Consider the following 22,150-nt stretch of genomic DNA (forward strand, 5'->3'; position numbering starts at 1 on the left):
TTTCTTAATTAATATGTGGTGCAAGGTCTGTGAAAACATGTGAGGACACCCTAGGCTAATTCATAAGATGCAGTAGATCTTTTCCTTCTCCTTCACACATGACACCGCACCAGCCCAGCTTTAAGTGGTGGCTTGTCTGATGAAGGTCTGTGGGGAGGGTGGCCGGTTGGGTTTTGGTTTTGTGGTGTGGTTGTGTTGGTTTATTCGCTAATTCATTATTACTCAAAGGGCTGTTCTCTGTTTCCATGACATGAGTAATTCAACTGCAGTTGCAGAGATTGGAACTACCTGGTGCAGCGACAGCCTGTCCCTCAGCTGTAGTTTTTAATGCCCTACCTGTAGGTACTTGCTTATAGGTTGAAGGGAAGCAGTGAGCAGATGTCAAAGAGCCATCCCATCCCACTCCATTCTTCCTCTTGCCTGGCAGGATGGACAGGTTTTTGGCTTCTTTCAGATCATTTGATGTGAAGGTCCTAAATCTTCATGTTTCATGGTTACACTAACAGTCCCTCAAGGGAAAACATCTTTCTAAGCAGTTTGAAATAAGATTTAGAGGAGCTGTTCTCACAGGAAACAAGCTAACAGCTTGAAATTGTTTGCCATATTTGAGATGTACGTGGTGTTCCTTTACACAATTTGGAGATACATATGTCACAAGAATTTTCAGTCTTTTTGAACTTTACCATTTAGGCCTTTTCCCATGCATTTTTTCTATGTTACAGTGATGATTGTAATGATATAGTGTAGCGGGTTGGAACTAGATGATCTTTAAGGTCCCTTCCAACCCAAGCCATTCTAGGATTCTCTGATATAGTAGGTACTATTAATAGTGGGAGATATATCAGTATAAATTCCAAATGTTTTTTGTTAAAATTTCGGGGGGAAAAAAAGCGATTAAAATAGAAAAAGATAGAATGAGGAACCCAAGCACATTAAACAGATATGGAATATATTATATCAGATAAGTTACCTGTTGTGTCACACATAAGCCTTGAAATAACGGTTGGGTTTTGTTTTGTTTTGTTTTGTTTTTTATTGAAAAAGATAGATAGTAAAGTAAATAATGATGATGTACCATTTTTCACATAGCTTATTTTCATTCTTTCCAGTATAGAGATGTTTAGGGGTTTTATATCAGTCATATCCTTAGCTTAAAAATCTCTTTAGACATATTGTGCTCTGGTACACTGGTTACATTTGGCCAACCTTACTGACACTTTAGGAAGTGCAAAGATCACAAGTGATGGAAACTGAGAATCAATCAGTTTAAGGGAAACTTGCCAAAATAAACCATAGTCCATCAGAAGAATAGTTAATGTAAATCTTGGAAAAAAAAAAATCATACATAAATCCTCTATTTGAAAAGTATCTAGAATGATAAACTTCCCTCATCCTGGTATGAATATAAGAGTTTTCATTATTTTATATTTCAGAAGTCAGTGATGATCATCATAATTTGATGTGTGCTGTTACAATGGGTATTAGCATGTCTGATGATAGTGCTGAATAAATTAATTTAGCCACTGAAGCAAAGAAATACTTTGTATGTAAATCAAGAGTTTTTTTCTGGAAAGCATGGCATGAAGTCCTTCTAGTCTATAGAAGGAGCTATCGATGCAGTGAATCCAAAATACATGCCTACCTAAGGAGCGGTGAGGAAGAATATATAGGATTTTTTTTATTTATTTTTTTTTTACAGGAATTCTGATAGCGCTTTTGGTCACGTATTCAGAGATTCCTGTCTGTTGTTACATTATTTTTTTTTTAAAGTTTAAAATCATGCTAAGCTGTAGGTTGTGGACCAGTCTGTGTTCCCACCCTTGTTTCTGTTTTCCACTCCAGCTCTATAAATGGCTAAAGGAAGAGCGCTGCCAGTGTGGGAACTGAAAAGAGCCTTCTACAGGGTGGTCTGTGGGACCACGCAGCTCCGGTCTGGGAGCTCTTGCAAGGATGGCTGAAGAAATAACAAGGTTGGGAGGAAGGGGGTCTGGTGCACTTAGCACCACAGTAGTTGCAGGTTGCGGAGTGCCGAAGGCCAGGTCTGGTTGGGTAGAGCAGTTCAGAGGCACCTTTGCCCGGTGTCCTCTTTCTGTACTTCTCACCTGAGAAGTACAGTACAGAGCATATCCACTGATCCTCAAGATTTAAAAAATGATGTGTAAAAGAATGAAAACCCAGGGGAAAAAAATGTTTGTAGTGGCACACATGATTGTAAAAGTGATCTAATTATTCACTTACCTTTGATTCAGTCTGAAAAGTTCTTTAATTATATACCTGTCTGTACTGGGAGGCAGAAAATACAAGCATAGAAGCTGATGTTTGGGTCTGTAGGTTATGCTGCCTTTTAATTTTGGCTGGTGCGGTAGAACAAAGGTTAATATTAAGGCTAAAATAAACCTTATTACAGATTGCGTAATCCAAATGTATGAAGAAAAATGACCTTCCTTCATTCCTGAAGATGAATATTTCAAATTTGGCTAGGTTGTAAGACAGATATAAAGTCCTCTTGATAATGGTCAGTGGGAACTACATAAAGTACATCTCCTTGAAAAATAATAAAAAAAAAAGATGTCGTGCAATCAAAACTTTATTAAAAAAATCCATATAGTACCAATGGCTGTCATGGTTTTCGCACAAAGTTTCTATTTAAGCCATTTACTGTACAAGGGTCTTGAATTTTTTCATGAGACAGAAAATGGGCAGAAAGCATTTATATTCACACGGGATCTTGTTCAATGATAAACAACTCTAGTTTAAGCAGCCAAATAGTGAGATTATCCAATATACTCCGTTATAAACGCTAACGTCATTCTCAGCCTAACTTTGCTGTTCTTTTTCAATAGGGATTAAAATTTTCTCTGCCAGACACCTGACTCAGCTTGATGTGTTGTTTTACTTTTTAGCTTTTTGCTTTGAAACTTCAGCAAAAGCCGTAGTTCTGCTTCTTCTTAGACCAGAGTGAGAGAGAAGAGTGTATGGCTTTATCAACAAAACAAAAATTTGGATTCTTTTTATTCCTCTGAAAAAAAAAAAAATCATGTTCCCTTATTTTAGGTAAAGGATATGACACTCGTTTGTATTAGGAATGTGTGTTTTGTTACCTTTGAAACTGTCTGCATACCTCCTAGAGACCTAGGAAGCAAATGGAATTGTTAGGAGATGTGGATATATTTGTCACCCAAACACTTTATAACTTGGAACTGAACAAAAGTCTGATGCAGTTTCAGATCTAGGCACCCAAATCCCATCTTCTAGGGAGAGCCTGTCATTGATACGCCCACCTTTATCACGTTGAGATGGAAGGAACCTGGCTGATCCAAAAGTAGCTGGGACAAGATGTGCGTGTGCCAGAATGCCAAAAATTATGCCAAAGAGCCCAAAAAGAGGGAAGAGAAATGAAGCTTTGTGGGCTGGCTGGCTGAAAGAGGAGCTTTGGCTGGGCTGAAATGAGGCGAGGTTGGCATGGAGAATGGTCATATTGGAGGGAGACCTACGGAGAGAAGGGCTGAACACAGTGCTTTGAAAAGAGATATTAGAAATGCTGACAAATGGAAGAGCTGCAAGCTGGGTTTCTGTGACAAAACAGCCTTAGACTGGCTGAGTGGCATGCGTTAAGTTCTTGTGAAATGCTTTTCCTATGTGTGTTTTTCAACTGTTCTTCAGTTACGTGGAGCTTTCATTAACAGGTGTTATCCGCTGAGATTAATGGTATGTTACTGACTTCTGTTTACGATATTAGCTCATAAGGAAGAGGTTAGGACAAATCTTTGACTGTAATGTTGTGCGGGTTTTTTTCTGTTGTTTAGCTTCGTTATATATAATATTCTTTAGTTGTGCTGTCAATATTGCTTTGGTGGTTGTTTTCCACTGGTTTCCTAATAACCTCAGTGCGGTGTAGGTAGCACAGATGCGCAGGACAGCATGGGCGGTTGAGTCTAAATCTGGCAATGCGCATTTAATGTACTTTGATTTGCTGTCTAAGGCACTATAAATACTGCATTTTTTTTTCAAAACTGAGAGCAATAAAAGCTCTCCAATGAGAAAAACTGCCCTAATCCCTGCTAGTGTGTGATCTCGGGTTCTTCTGGGGACCGAAGCTTGTTCTTTGCAGTCTTTGGTCCTGAATGTCTGTCTTTAGGCCTTGGCCCTTGAACAGACCTGAAGGAAATGTCTTCTCCTTATTGCCTGTATGAATTAGTCCAATTTTTACTACAATTTGAAGTTGGGAAGGGAGAGAAGATTTGGGCCTCTAGAAATACAGGAAAGCTGAATGAGGGCTAGGACAGAAGCGTAAGCCATCTGATCTCCAAGAAGAGGTACCTGTATGGGCCATGTGGATACCAGCAGTGGTACCCGCAACCAGCAATGGTGCCAGAAAAGAAGGGAGTCAAGACCCAGCCTCACACACAGATGTTATGGTTCGTTTCGCATAGAAATACCCTTTCTGGGTACTAACATTTGGCTCTTACGTGTTGCCAAACATGCCCTGTAGTGACAACAGATGTTGAGCTCATTGTTCTGTTGGATGAAGATGAGCAAGAAATAAATTAGAGATACTAAGAAAATCAGAAAGCATTCCAGAAGGTCAGATCTTACCTAACTTAACATGATTTCTTAGGATGGTAATTCAAACCCAGCTTATGTATATTGAGAGTTTATTCACTTACGCTTAAATAGCTTCAGCGGATTTAGAGGTGCTGCTACCACTGCTGAGAGCGGAATGTAGCTCTTCTTGAGAACAGATCTTATTTCAAAATGCCAGGGATTATTGAAACAGGATTATTCTGAATATTAAGTACATTTTCTGGAACGGACTACTTTTCAATAATTTATTTCTTGTGAAATCTCTTATTGAGGTAGTTTCATTCTCAGAAAAGAATAATAAATAGCTCCTTTTTCAGTCTGCATCAGAATACGGTATCCTAATAGCATGTGCAGGCAAATGAAAAGCGTAGGAAGAATAAATGGATAATTCCAACCCCAGTATTCCACTTGCATCATTTCCATTAAGGAAAAAAGATCTGGTTTATATTCTTTTTCAAAATGCTAGTTCATGTATCATTTTAAGCACTTTCCAAAAGTGAGGACTAGAAATGTGATACTTAATATAATACAACGTAATGTAATATAATCCCTAACATAAATAGCTGGCTTTGTGGTTTTTTTACTTTATGTATAAACGGTACCTACCAGAGGGTGATGTAAAATACATCGCTCTTAAGAGAATTTAGTTGAACAAACTGGAGGTGAAGGAAGCCAGTCTACCTTTACGCTGTTCAACTGGGCTGTTTTTGCATTGCACCACTGAAGTGTCGATGGGAAGAGTTGTTCAAATATTCACTTCTAAACTGATACCTTTTGCAGTTTAAATGGAAGGATAGATGGAGATTAAGGTAATTAGTGTTCGCCATCGTTTCCGCTCACAATTGGTATGTCTCAGGCGTTTCAGTGGAACTTCTCTCAGAGCACTCCTGAAGCGGAGCAGGAGGACAGTTGGGCTGATGGGGACCTCTTTCAGGGGGTTTGGAGTTGCAGCAATAGTCCTACGCTGCCATCTCCAGCGGTCCGGAGTCTGCCGCGCTCGGCAGCGCGGCCAACCGATCTGCTCCAAGAAGAGAGGAAGAAGAGAACGTGCCCTTTTTTCTAGTCAGCTGCAGTTTGCTCCATGCAAAGAATCGTGCTTCTCCCCAGTTTCAGCTCTACCTATAGTGGGTTTTTACTTCAGCTTGGGAAAAGCGAGTTCATGCTGTCCTAAGAGAGCAGAGAAAACAGAAGATTCTCTTTACATGTGTAGTATTGTAATTAAGTCCACACTCTTTCTTCTGCCCCTGAATTCATATACATCTTTTAAGAATCAGTATTCTTACAAGATATTTAATATAGCAAAGGCTTTCGCATCTGTAGACTCTTAACTGTCACGATTTTCAGAGGTCTCAACAGTTGTGCTGTCCTTTTGAAAGCTCAACTTGTTCAAAAAAAGACAAAAGACTTATGTAGGTGAGTTTTGTCATCTGATTAAAGGTCAGTATTTAAAAAAACACAGATACTCAAAGAACTCAGCATATATTTTCTCAATTGTGTACTGAATTCAGAAATGGAAGCTATTTTTCATAAACATAGTCCTTTCTGTCTCTTTCTCTACAACACCACCTTCCTCCTCTCCAGTTTCCTAGTTAGATATAACAAAACCTACAATGGCCTTCAAACAGGTGGATATTTTAGGAATAAATTAATAAGTAGATAAAGCTATTTTCATATAAAATATTAGTACGAAGATGATAGCTCTGTGTTATGATTTCTGCTGGTTTTGGATGAGGCATCTTGGTACGAATGCCTTTTGTGATTAATTTAAAGGAACTTTTATAAAAGATCAGGGTTAATGGAGCCAATATTGGTTTGGAAGCCAAGAATGATTATAAGTATAATAAAAAGTTGATTATAAAGTCTGTTTCCAGAAGTCTGTGTTGAACTTAGTGCAAACCCCGGAGGTATGTCTGGTGATAATTATGTTTGAGAGAAGCAGACACTGGTTTAGGTATTCATTTTATTGATAGCAAACTTTAAACTAGACATGGACTTGTGCCCTTATCTTATTGATGACTCAAGACCAAAATTTTAAGAAGTGTTATTTATCTTGTAGCTGGAGCAAGAATCCAAATGTTAATATGCTTTGGCTAGAAGTGTCTCTAACAAGAGCAACTCTTTCCATGGTAGCTGCCTAGATGGATAGGTTTTTTCATCAATATTTGGAAGATGCAGGAAACTGTTTTCTGGTTTGGTTTTCCTTCTACGGAAGTAAACCCAGTAAAACCAGTTTGCATTTCTAGATCCTAGTGGGGGGAAAAAAACAAACCCACATTTAAAAGTAATATAAGGGGTGCGATACTTTTTGCAGCAAAAATAATTGCGTTGTAATCTTCTGTAACAGAATTAAATGCAAATATAATACTTTTGCCATTTCAGTTCTTGTATGATGACACTCCCAGTGTTAAACCTTTTTTAAAGATCCAGTCACTAAATGATGTAAAAATTTGTTTTCTAAAATAGATACTATCTGTAAGAGTTGATGATGCTTTTTACAGTTTAGGTTTAAGTTGCATAATTTAGATATATCAATAGTACGAGCTTTATTGTCGGCTGCACAGGCGCTCTTTTACCCTGTAGGCACTGGGTGAATATATCCCACCCCGCTGCACCCGTGGGCTTGCCGGTACCCAGGCTCGCTTCCAAACTTGGGTGCAAGGTGCTGTTTTCAGGACGTTCTGTAGATGTACTTCATATTTTGCATCATTTAAAATTACCCGCATTTTCGTTACGTTTGCATGCTGCCTTTATACCTGTCTGGTTATGCAGTCTCATCAACTGAAACTGGAATAATAACCAATGACCATGTTCTTAAAGGTAGTAAAGTCCCTAGAAGATGCAGAAATATTCTTAAATATATTTGGAAAAGTGACTAAACGCCTAAAAAGCAACAGTGCACTATTATCGTATTAAAAAATAAATACCAAAAAATAGTTTTTAAGATTTCGACCTAAAGTATTTGTCCTAACTTTTCAGAAGACTATTGAGATTTAAATCTTACAGTGAAACCTTCTTAATTTGGTAACGTACGTGTCCTGGATCGAGTACTGAAATGAGTCTCCCTGTTTGTCTGTTACCACGTGTTTGGTTTTTCCACAAGGTATCGCTGAAGTTGTCCTCTTCCACCAGCTGGGCTACATTCCCCACTGAAATTAGGGTTTTATTCATTCACATACCTGATTTTTTTATTAATAGTGAATATTTGTTAATATGCCCCAAAACAATTTAATCGCTCAAGATGCATTCTGTTAGGGTAACCGTATATTTTGCACTGGTACGAATACTGGAAAGTCAAAGATACCGTGTGCTGCAATTCAAAACTTGTTCATCCAAAAATGTTTTGATCTAAGTCCAACATCTCGCTGTTTTACACAAGCTTTTGTAGCTGCGCAGCTGAGGTATTAGGTTGTAGCTTACCCCTTTTTCAAATGCTTCTTGTTTTCCAACTTTTTGAAGCACTTTCCAAATGTTACGTTTTAGGTTTTTTAGACGGCTGCCAATTTAAAGTCATTTCCTCTAGACAAACGAGTCCTTTGTACATTTCCCTCTTCTAACAATGTTAGTTTAAATGTTATAGTATGCAAACAGGCACGTAACAGAGTTTAACGCTAAAAATGTGAATTGTCATAATGCAGCTATTGTATTCATTTTTCACATAATGATTAATTAGCGGTATAATTGAATCTGCCAAAGAATGATGGCAGAGAACAAAAACCCAAACTTAAATTCTTTATAGCTTTTTCTGTATGTCCTTATATTATTTTTCTTTGAAGTGTTCCTGATCTGTCAAACCCGTTCTCTTTCCTTCGCTCTCCCTTTCACAGCTGTTTGAGATCACGGTGCCTCTCTCCCATGGCCCCAAACCGGTAACCGTCAGTTTTGCCAATCACACGTCGTGCCGGTGCATGTCGAAGCTGGACGTCTACAGACAGGTTCATTCCATCATCAGGCGCTCCTTGCCAGCGACACAAACTCAGTGAGTAGGAGAATCCTCTTTCCTTTCGCATTATGAGCAAGCCTACATAATTAGATGGAAAATATTGCTGGAAGCTTTTGCAGTTCCAGTCGGTGAACTTCCACGCGTTAGTAGTAGCAGAATGCGTTTTGCAAAGGCGCTAATAATCGATTCACGTGGAGAGAGTGTTACTAAAGTAACTTTACCTTTTTACCCAGTGGATAAACTGGGGCGGGGTCGTTTAAAAATGAAGAATAATGTTGTGCGTGGGGTTTGTTTCATGGAAGGAGTTACAATGCAATTGAGGCTTAAAGGAAACATCAATGAAATATACTTTTTTTTTTTTAAAAAAGTAGTCATAAAAGCTGTCCAAAAATACTTTTGCAAATAAGGAGTAGACGATATTTCTCTCAAACTGTAATTTCGTATTTTAAAAGGTGTTTAAAAAAAGGCTGTTTTGAGGGAATCTTTGAGTACAAATCTTTTTTGGATATCTTCATATTCCAGAAGTGAAAATAAAAGAGAATGGGAAGGGGAAATAAAGGGTTAATTGACAGTCCACAGAATTAGCGTATTGATTTCTACGGTGGTTTTGAATGCAAAAAGTCACAGAGGACATCAGGCACCAAAGCAATCGGTACTAAAACACTTGAAGAACTCCTTCCCTTTGTTCTAGAGAACTTGAGTGATGATTTCATGATGTATAAACGTTTAGCAGGACAAAAATATGTAACAGGCTAACAGTTGCTTTATGGAAAACCAATGACTAGAAGCTGAACTGGAATTAACTGTAGACATTTTTTATAGGATGAGCGAGTAGTGCAAAATGCCCAGAGATGTAAGCTAGGCCATCTTCTCTGCTTTCATTCCGTTAAATTCTTGATGTTTTCTGACATGCTCCAGCTAAGCACACATTATATTCTATTTGAATTCAAATTATTGAATTTGGCTGTCAAAACACAGATCGTAAGCAGTAGACTAGAAAAATAGTAGGAAATATATCTATTAATGGCTTAAGTAGCTGAATAATTAACAGATTTTAAAAAATCAAAACCCAGGAGTCAATAATAAAGTCAAATTATGCTGACTGTTGGCAGCTTCTCAGTGCTTCCAGATGACGAGCAGTTGTAACGACCATTGCAAGAGTTTATTGTAGCCAGGAAACAGCTGCTGCAGTTAGAGGGAAGTAAGCGCAGAGCTACTGGACTTTGACCAGCACTCCCCAGTAGCTGCCTGCCCTGTCCGTAAGGGATCGTGCTTCAACAAAGGTCCGACAGAGGAGTACTGCATCAGATTATGTACAGGCTTTCTCTCCTGTCGGGTACTCTCTTTGAGTTTAAAATCTATGGATTTTACAAGAAAATAGAAAAAAAAAAAAAAAGGCGTATTTTTTTTATATAAAATACGTTTTCTGCACAACTTCATCCTGAGAATTAAGGTCTTGGTCTTTACTTGTTCTCGCGCTTTTTTTTCCTTCTTTTCCTTCTAAAAAGCAGTAGCTACCTCTACGTACTTGCGGAGCTGCGGCATGTCAGTTCATGCTAACCAGCGTTTCAGAACACCTCCTGGATTAATGGTGGCTTAAGTTGTACTCTTCTCTGTTTATATAGAATTTCACCGAGACGTGAAACTGAGTGAGAAAATTGTCGCTCTTTATTTTAGAAGTTTAGCTATTGGGGGCGGGGGGAGCAGAGGGGTCTCCAATATACGCCGTTCAGATCCAAATCTCTATGATGCCCCTTTTGTCCCATGGTTTGTAGGTGGGCGCTTCAGAGCTGATAAGCGTTATTTTAGAGGTGGTTTGGATATTATGGTGTACACATTAAATGTTTCCCCCTCTTGTGCATTATCAGTCCTGGCACTGACAGGCAAAAAGTTAGCATGCTGATTTTTGTCATTTTTATTTTTTTTATAGTTGAATTGACAGTGATTTGGAAAGAGGTAATAAATTTTTTTTGCAGAGTGGTTTTACCTCTGAGGGTTTTTTCCCTATCCTTCCTGAACTTTCCTAAAATGTTACAATAAGTCATTTTAAAATTTCAGCCATACCCACCCATACATTTCTCCACTAGCAACCAGAGTAGAGTTTGTAAACAAACAGTTCCAGTTCCTTTTGCTGGGTGTCTCCAACCCCGACGCTGAAATATATATTGTGCTCTTCAAGTTCTGGAAACTTGGGTTTTGTATCAACATTGTCTTCTCATGGGTTCATGTGCGCTTGGTGTTTTCTTCATACTGCCACCCTGGCTTCCTTCTGCAGTTGGTTTTAAACACTCCTGGCTAGACCCAGGCTGCTCCAGGTGTGAGTTGTTGGGTTGGTTTTTTTTAAACAGAATACAATAAATTATCCGTAGCATTTCTCAAGCAGAATCATGAGGAGGCAAAAGGACCCACGTGCCAAGTGAGGGAGCAAGAGCGAGCTCATTAGCGGAATGAAATCGGGAAACACCGGCTTGAGAAAAGAGGGAGGATGGAGGGTGATGGAGGGTGATGTTCCAGCACAGCAGTCTCTACAAGCAGAGAGTCGCTGGACGTGCTGGAGGGCAGTGGTGTACATTTTGGAATGTGCGAGTAATGGTGCTCAGGGGAATGTCAAGGGCTTAAATTGGGTAATGGATGGTGCTACCGTAACACATGAGGGGTTTAGAAGTCCTACAGAAACCATGACTAAATGACACGGCCCGGACACAGGAAGTTAGACATGATTTGTTAGAAGGTGTCACCTGTGGTGATAAAGAAATAGCAAGGGAGGAAGATCGAATAATAGACAACTATTGTGTCTGTGGGGCACCTGCTGGTTGAGTTCAGGCCCTCTTTAACAAGAGACCCGCTGCTGTTAGGATTTTTGGCTTTCTTTGGTACCACTACCTTGGCTGCAAAACTCCAACAGGTAAAGAGCATTAAATTGTTAAATTGTTTATTGTCTTTCATTTCTAAAGTGAAGAGGCATCACTGCTGCAATCCAAATCTTTAGATTGAGGAACGCTGTCCAGGATTTGAGTGGCTGATGAGAAGGAGCCGGTTAATGTCACATAACTGTCACATAAAGGGGAAAGGATAATCTGACTTTGTTTCAGAAATTAGAGTTTGGTCTACAGCAATCATTCAGAAACTATTAGCATCTCTCTTTTGATGCCTATATGTGTGAAAACGTTTTTGTACTGCAAAAATAAATGTAGAAAATCATGCCTGTTTTCACCTATGCGGTATTTGGCACGCAAATATTTTTTATACTGGTCTATTTTCTATGTGAGGCTTACATTCAAGGGTTAACTCTGTTTCCAAACTACATTAGGAAAGTACAAATATCAGTTTCTAGAAGTTGGAGCTAAAACTTGAAATGTGACAACGTATCTTCAACGAATGGTTGAAGATTCCTGTAGTGGGGAGAACCTTAAAAAGTGACAGATTTGATAGGAGTTAAAAATAAGGTTATGAATGAGCTGAAGCTCTTCAAAAGGGTTTTGTAACGGAGGGAAACAAAAGCAATTAGCACCTAAAATTGATTATTTTTTTTTCTTGAGTTCTTACGGTAGTAAATCAACAGTACATTTCATTCCACAGGTGTCATGTGGCAAACAAGACCTGTCCAAAAAATCATATCTGGAATAATCAAATTTGCAGATGTTTGGCACAGCATGATTTCGGTTTCTCTTCTCACCTTGGAGATTCCGGTAAGCAGTTTTGCTTAAATGATTAAATGTAGTTCCGTGTTTTGATTTACCTAAAGGGGAAATTAAAAACATGAAAAGTAAATAGCTGAATCTTTTTCTTTATCAATATTAGTACTGCTTATGGTGGTCTTTCGACATATGTTTGTTCTTAAAACACCTTGAAAGGTATGAATTCAACAACGTTTCTTCACTTAAAAATAGGGGATGGGTAGAGAAAAAATTCTGATAATTGTGCAAGTTCTCTGCTGTATTTTCAGATGCGTCTGAAGGATTCCATATTTGCGGACCAAACAAAGAGCTGGATGAAGAAACCTGCCAATGCGTCTGCAAAGGAGGCGTGCGGCCCTCGAGCTGTGGACCTCACAAGGAATTAGACAGATCATCATGTCAGTGCCTGTGCAAAAACAAACTTCTCCCCGCTTCCTGTGGGCCCAACAAGGAATTTGACGAAGACAAGTGCCAGTGTGTATGTAAAAAGACCTGTCCGAAACATCAGCCGCTAAACCCTGCAAAGTGCATCTGTGAATGTATAGAGTCTCCCAATAAATGCTTCTTGAAAGGAAAAAGGTTCCATCACCAGACGTGCAGGTAAAAACTCGATCTTTAGCCCTTTCATTGTGTTTAAGGCATAAAATTTTGGGTTGTGTCATTAGCTGCTTTGTTGGATTGCTTTGTCGCCTTAAGTGAGCAGCAAAACTCTTCAATTCGTTTTTCTCTTGTGTGACCTCTGTCCTCTCTAAGAGGAAACTGCAAGGCAGAAGAAGTATTTTAAAGCATGTTTAGTTTCTTGTACTCTTACTACTACTTCGTATGATTTTTTTTCTTTTGATGAGAATGAGCTGTAAGTTCAAGCTCCCCATTTTCTGTGCTACTTAAAACCCCACTCTTTTTTTTCCCAAGAACTGACTATTGCAATTGGAATAACTCAAATATTCCTAATTAGATTTCATGGGTTAGTTCTGGAGATACCATCATTCCTTTTCACTTCCTAAATTTTTGCATATCCGTCATTTCACTGAACTGTTATTGAAGATTTATGAGTGCATAAAAAGTCTTATAGCTCTGGGTGATTTTTGTGAAAAGTAGACATATATAACTATAAAACTGACCACCCACGTTCATCATTTAAAATGGAATGTGGTCAGGAAAAAACCTCTGCAATTTTTTATCTGTCACGGGGGCTTTTCCTGCCACGACTGCTACACCCATAGCGGTAGCAGTCTATATATAAATATGTGAATGACTTCAAGTTCTGAGAAACAAGCAATATTATTTTTGCTTTTTATATATTTTGAGGAAAGTTTTCCTGTAAAGTGAATTTGTTAAAACAGAAGCAATGCCATTTGGAGCAGAAAGATCACTTATTTATTAATATATGGGAATCTTTCTATTATACCGATGACAAATAACAATTCCAGAAATGTTTGGGCACTGGAAATGGAAAATAGAAAATTAGGACATTTATATGTCTTTGGTCAGAAAAATTGGGATGTTTAAATGTCTTACTTATCAAAAGTAAACCTTAGAGTATATTTTTTAATATAACATGTAATTAGTAATAAATATATTGCCAGATATATATACATTAGTTCATCTTGAATAAAAAAAAAGTCTAATATGAGGAATGAGACCTGTGTTGAGCTCTCTAAAACAGAGGGAAAGATTAATAATGACTGACATGATGTGTTTTCCTATGTTTGGCCTTTTGAGTGGAATAGAAGAGCTAATACAAATATAAGAAATAGTTTCTTCTCTATTATTGGGTTGTATTTCAATTTTATGTTTGCAGAGGAAAAAAAAAAAGCAGCCTGATTACATGAGCTTTAAGCACATTACAAAGCCTCAGCGCGACTCCAGTGTGCACTTCCAGCAGTGCTACACACATCAACCGTGTGTATTTTAAAAGAACATTCACAACTGGAAAATTCAGGCATTTGAAAGGCTAAGAAATGCCATAATAGATACCTGATGCCACCTCCATTGATTTAAAGACTTAATATTTGAAGGAGGAAATTGAGTTGTGGTTGAGTGAGTTGAGACAGTGTTGCGGTTGGGTGCGATAAAGAGTTGGAATCCCTTTCTCACTTCCAACGACACTGTGATGTAGGATGCTTTTAGCTGGTTCTCTCCTAAGCAGTTCGTCTTTGCGTGGAGAAAGAGAAAGATTTGGATATGGTGTTACTCTACAGCCCCACAACCAATAGCCCTGTAGATAGCGGCACTGTCAAGGAAAAGAGAGGATGCGATCTCTCCTCCTTTTTCAGAAAGCACTTGGCACAGGTTTCTCGCATATCTGGCATGTCCACAAGCTTTCTGTAAAAGGAAGAAAAACCCTGCAACGTCCTGTTTGTCTTTTGAAAGAAAGATGCCGTGCTGCTACGAGACCACGTAAATGGAGGTGCCCCTCTGCAACTGTGCGAGGTGCCGGAGACCTCGACACGAGCAGACCCCCATAGCCGTGTCCTCGGCAGCTCCCCGTGCTGACAGAGAGCCCTTGTAGGTTCTGGTTTTGAGGCACCTGCATGTTTATGCACTCTACCTAAAATGCCTCTACCTCTGATGTCAGACCCTGCTCCAGAGGACACGAATAAAAAGTCATTTACAAAGAACAGGACAGGAAGAAAAAAAAGAAAAGAAAATAAAACAACAAAACACCATAAAGCATATTGGCTTTTAAGGTGATCATGCTGTTACCACCACTAAAAGTAGCATTCCTACTTCAGTTTGATCTCTGCAGATGTTACACTCTCCAAAATCTCAAACCTGAGCATTTGGTGGCAAAAATCACAATTACTGACCATAAAGAGAAAGTTGCCACTGACTCACCCAGCGCTATGTACATTGGCTGCACATCTCTCTTAGCTCCGGCGTGCTCAGGTTGGCCTCATCGACACAGACATCTGTCACATGGAAACACTCCATAAACAACATTCAGCCTTAATCTTTTGAAAGACCTGCTCTATTGTTCAGCAGAGTTTCCTAAGGAAACCACATTTATATAGTTACAATGCCTCTGCCACTATTCACCCTGCGCTATCACCTCAGAAATGTATTTTGGTCAGTTTTGGCCGGGCCAGATAACTAGGCACCTCCGCTGCAAAGCGTTTTAGAGGAGGAGAGGGGCTTTCTTGCTCCGTTGGAGTGTTCCTGATAAGGATAAAATTGCAGTAACCTGACCTTGACCGCTGCTAGACGCAAACTCACGTGGGAGAGATGCTTTATGGCATTCTCAACTGTAAGTTGAGTTGAAGTTCGCAGTTCACTAGGAGGCACAACTCAACACCTCGTGTGCAACGATTACCTGGCTGCTTTTCATTTTGTGCAATGTCATAGGTGGGTGGAAGAGTTTAGCTTTGTCTTCCCCCCCCCCATCTTTCTCTTATTTCATTCTACGGTCGTTCAGTACATGAAATAGTCTGACTTTCATGGCAGGAAGAGGCAAAAAGGCGAGTGAGGTCAGTGTTTGATCCATTGCGTCTCCATGGAGTGCCTTTTTCTTGGAACAACCTACTGCTGGTTGCCCATTTGCTCAGGGTATTAGATCCTTTGGCAAACGTGCAAGCCAGTAAAGTTCACTTGCTTTCTTTCTCAAGTGACACTGTGATTTTTGTTGCCTTTTTCCACTGTTTCCAAACTTTATTGGGCAAGAGGTCAGTAGGACTTTGAGAGAGTCCCATGAGCTGCTACTCTGAGCTCAAATATCTATATTAAGTAAGTGGCACAAAATACTGTTACTCCCTTAATTACAGAGGCCACACTGGTGAAATAATCTGTGATTAATGACATTGAAAACACCAAACAAGATGTGACTAGTTAATAAATGTCATGTTTGCAGTCTTCCTCATTCCTTATTGCTTTCCTCATAGCCAGGTTCATTGGTTGAACTAGCTGGCTCGAATTAATGTAACTGTAATCCAGACCTCATATCATAAACAAATTATTGCAAAGTGGGAACTTTGGGTATCCAAAACAAGCACACAACATATTAACTTATCTGCAACAATAATAAGAGTAGCCATAAGCCCAAAACAAGAGTTGCCTCAGGCAGAGCGTGGTGACATTGCCTTGCTATGGTGTACTGTAGCAGCTTTGAACTGAAGTAAGTAGGAATTATAGTAATAGATCATAATATCAGTGTTTCATAAACAGGCACACATTATTTAAATACTGTGTTGAAATTCAAAACATATACTTTTGTCTGTTGACTCATTGCCAGGGTCTGGAAAAAAAAAAAGCAGACTTGTACTTTGTCTCCATTATACACCAGAAAGTATTTAGCATTGTTATTATAAGGTTATTTTAGGTCAAGTTCTTGTTTTAATAGAAAAATAAAGTAGGAAAAGGAAGAGTTCAGGGACAAACACAGATATTATCTTGTGTAACCTCTATTTTTCTGTCAAGTAATCTGTGAAGAAAAATTCTGCTGTATTTTAGGTAAATTTGACCTGTGGTTTAATGCTTTATGTCTGTTACACTTATTTTAATCAAGTAGGGAATATTTCTGTTCTTTATCCTTTAAGATTTATCATAAACATGGCCTGGACAGGTGTACTCTTCGCTGGGTAAAAAACTGGCTGGATGGCCGTGCCCAGAGAGTGGTGGTGAATGGAGTTAAATCCAGTTGGTGTCCAGTCACAAGTGGTGTCCCCCAGGGCTCGGTGCTGGGCCGGTTCTCTTTAATATCTTTATCAACGATCTGGATGAGGGGATCGAATGCACTGTCAGTAAGTTCGCAGACGACACTAAGCTAGGCAGGCGTGTTGGTCTGCTTGAGGGTAGGTTGGCTCTGCAGAGGCATCTGGCCAGGCTGGACCAATGGGCCGAGGCCAATGGTATGAGGTTCAACAAGGCCAAGTGTCGAGTCCTGCACTTGGGTCACACCAACCCCATGCAGCACTATGGGCTTGGGGCAGAGTGTCTGGAAAGCTGCCCGGCAGAAAAGGACCTGGGGGTGTTGGTGGACAGCCAGCTGGAGATGAGCCAGCAGTGTTCCCAGGTGGCCAAGAAGGCCAACAGCATCCTGGCCTGTGTCAGGAATGGTGTGGTGAGCAGGACTGGGGCAGTGATCATCCCCCTGTACTTGGCACTGGTGAGGCCCCACCTCGAGTACTGCGTTCAGTTTTGGGCCCTTCACTACAACAAGGACATTGAGGTGTTGGTGCATGTCCAGAGAAGGGCTACAAAGGTGGTGAGGGGTCTGGAGGACAAATCTGATGAGGAACGACTGAGGGCCCTGGGGGTGTTCAGCCTGGAGAAGAGGAGACTGAGGGGAGACCTTATCTCCCTCTACAAGTACCTGAAAGGAGGGGGTAGAGAGGTGGGGGCCGACCTCTTCTCCCTGGTGACAGGTGATAGGACGAGAGGAAATGGGTTCGAGTTATGTCAGGGGAGGTTTAGATTGGATATTAAGAAACACTTTTTCCCTGAAATGGTTATTAACCATTGGAAGAGGCTGCCCAGGGAGGGGGTGGGGTCACCATCCCTGGAGGTGTTTAAAAAAAAGGGTAGAGGTGGTACTTGGGGACATGGTTTAGAAGTGGTTTTGTCAGGGGAGGGTAATGGTTGGACTTGGTGATCTTAAAGGTCCTTTCCAACCTCAGTGATTCTCTGATTCTACAAGATGCAGGCTCTGATCTATTGCATGGAGAGAAGTAATGTGAAGTGTAGGTACACCCCCACTGGCCTCAGGGAGCGGCGATAGGAGTTTGCAGCTTGAAGGAAATACATTCTCTTTTTCCAGATCTGAGTGACAGTGTAACATAGGCAGAGAAATTTCTCTCGGGCTTATTGCAGCGGTGAATAAGGCGAGAAACAGTCCTGGGTAAGAAAATGGTAAATTTGCTCATCACCTGGTTCTGCATTGCCACCTCAAACTGGCAGCACGCAGTAGGTCATAACAAGCTGATTTAAGTAGAGAAAAATATCACCGCATTTTCAAAATTAAATTTAAGAAGGTACCACTCAAGATTAGAATGTGACCGCAACCAGGCAATGCGTTAAAAATATCCATGAGTGTCTGTCGCAATAGAATCTTTTCTCTTGAAAGATTCATTATTCTTATTCTTTCATTGTCTTTTGTGAAGAATGGTCCAATTCAAAGTAGTTGCAAGAACATCAACAAAAGTTAAAAGATCTGTATTTGTAGGAATTAAATATCCCGTCGAGAAATTGGAGTCTAAATGTACAGAGATTTCTACTCCAGGTTAATATAAATGATCATGTTTCATTAATGCCCGCTTTTTTTCATTTCTTTAGTTGTTACAGACCGCCGTGTACAGTCCGAACGAAACGCTGCGATGCTGGATTTTATTTTAGTGAAGAAGTGTGCCGCTGTGTACCCACATATTGGAAAAGACCACTCATGAATTAGCGAAGAGAGCACTACTCGCTATTTCGGTGTACATTTTTCCATGAGAACAAAGGAACGACGGAAACTTTGCTAATATTTGGAATTAAATGTTCACCAGAGACCCTGTGGGGCTTTCAGAGACAGACGCATTGTGCTTTTCTCAAGATGCGGAAAGCAAATGTAGAAAATAACTGGGGTTCGTGTTTTGTAAAGAACTCAATAAGGACTTATTTTCTGCCAATGACCAAACAGCCTAGGTTTTTCTTCTCGTGATTTTTTTTTTTTTTAAAGAGATAATGACTATATAATTTATTTCCACTAAAACCATTGTGCAGCATTTCTGTTTATAGCAGTAACAATTGTTAAAGCTCACTGTGATCAATATTTTTATATCATGCAAAGTATGTTTAAAATAAAATGGAAATTGTATTATAGAATGGTGAGAATGTTTAATCATCTGTCTGTACAAAGGAACCGCAATTTAGCTTTATTGCCAAAGGTCTTAAAAGGGGGGCGGAAGCGGTTAAGAGAACGCACTTTTATGAAAAGACGGCGACAGACATTTTCTCATACCTGTTATATGTCTATTTCAAATGACAGAGTTATACTAACTGTTTCGGGACCAGTGGTATTTCTGTCTCTAGAATTAAATTAGCAAAGCAAGTATAATTAATAACTAATGAAAACATTGGAGAGCCTATACGTTGCCCAAGGATAAGGACTACGTAAAAAGGACTGCAGCAACTACTCATATTCCAATATATTCACCTTTTATTTTATTTCTTGTTAGGATTCCTAAGGAATAATATAAAATAATGTCTGTTGAAGGTTTTTAGTATGAAAGCGGAAAAGCCAGCTATGCTTTTTATTTAGTATTACAGGCTACAGTGTAAAATTTACAACGAAATAATTCAGAATGCTTTGATGCACTTTACTCTTTCGTATAGTCAATCAGATGTCTCCATCAACAATGTCTGTGTGTGCAAAAACACTTTGAAGGAAAAAAATACAATTGATATTCCCAGGGAGACATGAAAGGACTTCCACCAGTCTGGTATGGATTGACATAAAAAATTGTCGGGACTTCTCTTTAATAAAGAGAATGCGAAATCAAACATCTACAACTCTGAAACAAGGTAAGATCTTTAACTTGCATGGGAAGAGCAATGCGCAAAGAACAATCTATACAAAATTAAAATATTTCAGAAGCTGGAAGGAAGTCGTTAAATTATAGAAATCTTATTGGGTGCAGAAGGGGAACAAAGAAAAGCTGCAAAGCGAGATTTTTGTAACAGGGATGGGCAGATCTGCAAAACCAATTTTCCATGTCATGAGTCTGAAGTGCTGGTTCTAAGCGCTGTTCTTAAAAGAGGTATTAATGAAATAGTATTATTTCTGATTATTTCCTAGAGGGTCGGTGTGGGGGGTTTGCTTTTCTAGATTCTGGCATATTTAGGTATCAGAGTTCCTAAAACGGAGTGAAAGCTACTTTCAATGACTCAGTCCACGTGGAGCCAGTCTAACAAGTAGGCAGGACGAGAGGCAGTTTGAGAGTTCCCAGATACCGCTCCACGTCTGGTGTCCTCCGTGGTCTTCCTAAGAGGCCAGCTCTGCTTTCTCCAAACGGGACAGCAGGATGAAGTTGAGGCATACAAATACCGAGGAATGTCTCTATTGCTGTACTGCCTCAGCACTCAAATGCAGGTAGAAATCCGAATGACAGTTTTACGTTGAAATACAACGTTACGGCAGCGTAACACCACCCCGTTCCCGTGGGTTGGATCAGTAGTTACGCAAATCAACAGTGTCTAAACTGGCAATGTCAATCTCATACCAAGAGGTTAATCGTCAAACCATTCAGTATTACTGACGATCCGGGCATCCACGTATATATGTCAGCTGCTTGATGGAAGCATAATGTATCTTAAGAAATCAATTAAAAGGCAAACTTTAATGAAGACTGAGTAAACAACCTGTCGGTGAAGCTCCCAAAATAAGCTTTTTCGTTTCTCTCCAAGGCCGATGCAGAAGAGAGGCAGCGGGGGAAGGACAAACCAAATCTGAAACTAGGAGCAGAGGCTAAGTAAGCCAGTAGCTAACAGATAAAATATGTACTTGTGGTTAAAAAGGAGGAGGGCACAAGCGGAGACAGAGCAAAACTGCATTCCAACAAGTAATTCTGTGCAGGTTATAAAACGCGCGTGTTACAAAACTGTGCAAAAAAAAAAAATAATAAACCAAGCAATGCTCCACTTAACATCTCTAAACGATCCGAATGGAGTGCAGGAAAACAGAGCTAATAAAACCGTTCTGGCTAAGCTGATATTTGGATTTCTGCTGAGCGCGCGACACTGCAAAATCGTAAAACCCACGAGGGCACGGCAGGGCAGGGGGATGGAAAATGAGAGCACTGAACGGGAAACTCCAACTTTATCCCAAACATCAGCGTTCAATAAGAATGACTTTCTCGAATGCATTTTTATTTTTTTTTTTCCATTTCTTAACTTGCCCCATATCGAGACTTTTGGACACGAGTTAGGAAATCCTGAAGTGAAACTACGATTTAAAGGAAGCAGAGAGGTGACTTCTACGCGTCGCCACAGCTCGGGTTGATGTCTGAGCACAGGGAGTGTTCTCAGAGGTGTGCAGATGAGTAGAATAACACACGCAAGCAGCTGATAGCATTTCCTGGGAATCGGGCTCTCCAATTCTGCTTTACCTGAAAATAGTGTGTGGGTTTTTTTTAAAAAAATGCATTATACACACGAACACACTAAATATCACAATTATTATCATTAGCATAGGCTACAGATTTCCCATTCTGCATCAGAAAATGTGATTCTGTTTCTCTCAGTACTGTCACAAAATCACCTATATTGAAGCAAGTGTTTATCTGCGGAGAAATACAGACCGATGGCGTAATCTGCATAGCAGGTCTTCCTTGCTTCTATTACATAAAGCAGCCGATAGATTCACACCATTTCCAGTTTTTAAGTGTTCTTTGATTATAGTCCCCTTGCAATTTTCATCTTCATTTCAAATCTTAGCTTGGTATTCTCAAAATATATAAAAGAGAGAATATACACCTTAAAATAAGATCCAAAAATATAGGTGATAATTCTATATACAAGTTATTCTGCACTAACTCAGAAGAAAAAGCTTATATTGTTATTTGTGTAAAACCCCTGTACCTTCCACAAAATTTATGGGGGGGGGGGACGGGGAGAGGCAGAGTGTAGCTGCAGTAAATCACATTTAATAGTAAACAGACTTATGCTTGCATTTCATCAGGAGTTTACAGCAGTTGCTGTAGTCTTTCAATACTTTACTGCATGGAGACCATCAATTACACAGAGCAACCCCTCTCCACCTGTATTAACAGCAGGAGATGCTATTTCCAGCGTGAGCGTTGTTACTCTGCCGACGTGTTTGTCTAATTCCCGTTGAACGGGACAGTCAATCAGTTCTCTTGAGTTCTATTTGAAAGACCAGCATGAAATCTCGCATATGTGCCATATCATCCCCAGAGGCTTAGTGTTAGCATTGCTTTCAGTAGTCTCCTTTTCCATCTTCAGACCTCGGTGACAA

General features: G+C 39.7%; 1 protein-coding gene across 1 annotated transcript in view; it reads left to right on the top strand.

Moving 5' to 3' along the window:
• The window catches only part of LOC309671411 (vascular endothelial growth factor C-like), a gene marked incomplete at its 5' end in the record, with an annotated part of 83,666 nt that extends 64,696 nt beyond the window's left edge, over positions 1-18,970 (top strand). The window contains 4 exons of the mRNA XM_082482643.1: positions 8,409-8,560; positions 12,104-12,213; positions 12,471-12,801; positions 18,469-18,970. Of these exons, the coding sequence (XP_082338769.1) occupies positions 8,409-8,560; positions 12,104-12,213; positions 12,471-12,801; positions 18,469-18,583 (708 nt within the window). The 3' untranslated portion in view covers positions 18,584-18,970. The remainder of the gene's footprint in view (positions 1-8,408; positions 8,561-12,103; positions 12,214-12,470; positions 12,802-18,468) is intronic.
• Between the last annotated feature and the right edge of the window lie 3,180 nt (positions 18,971-22,150).

This window comes from Vanellus vanellus (assembly GCF_965231255.1).
Source record: "Vanellus vanellus genome assembly, chromosome: 4".
Taxonomy (NCBI): domain Eukaryota; kingdom Metazoa; phylum Chordata; class Aves; order Charadriiformes; family Charadriidae; genus Vanellus; species Vanellus vanellus.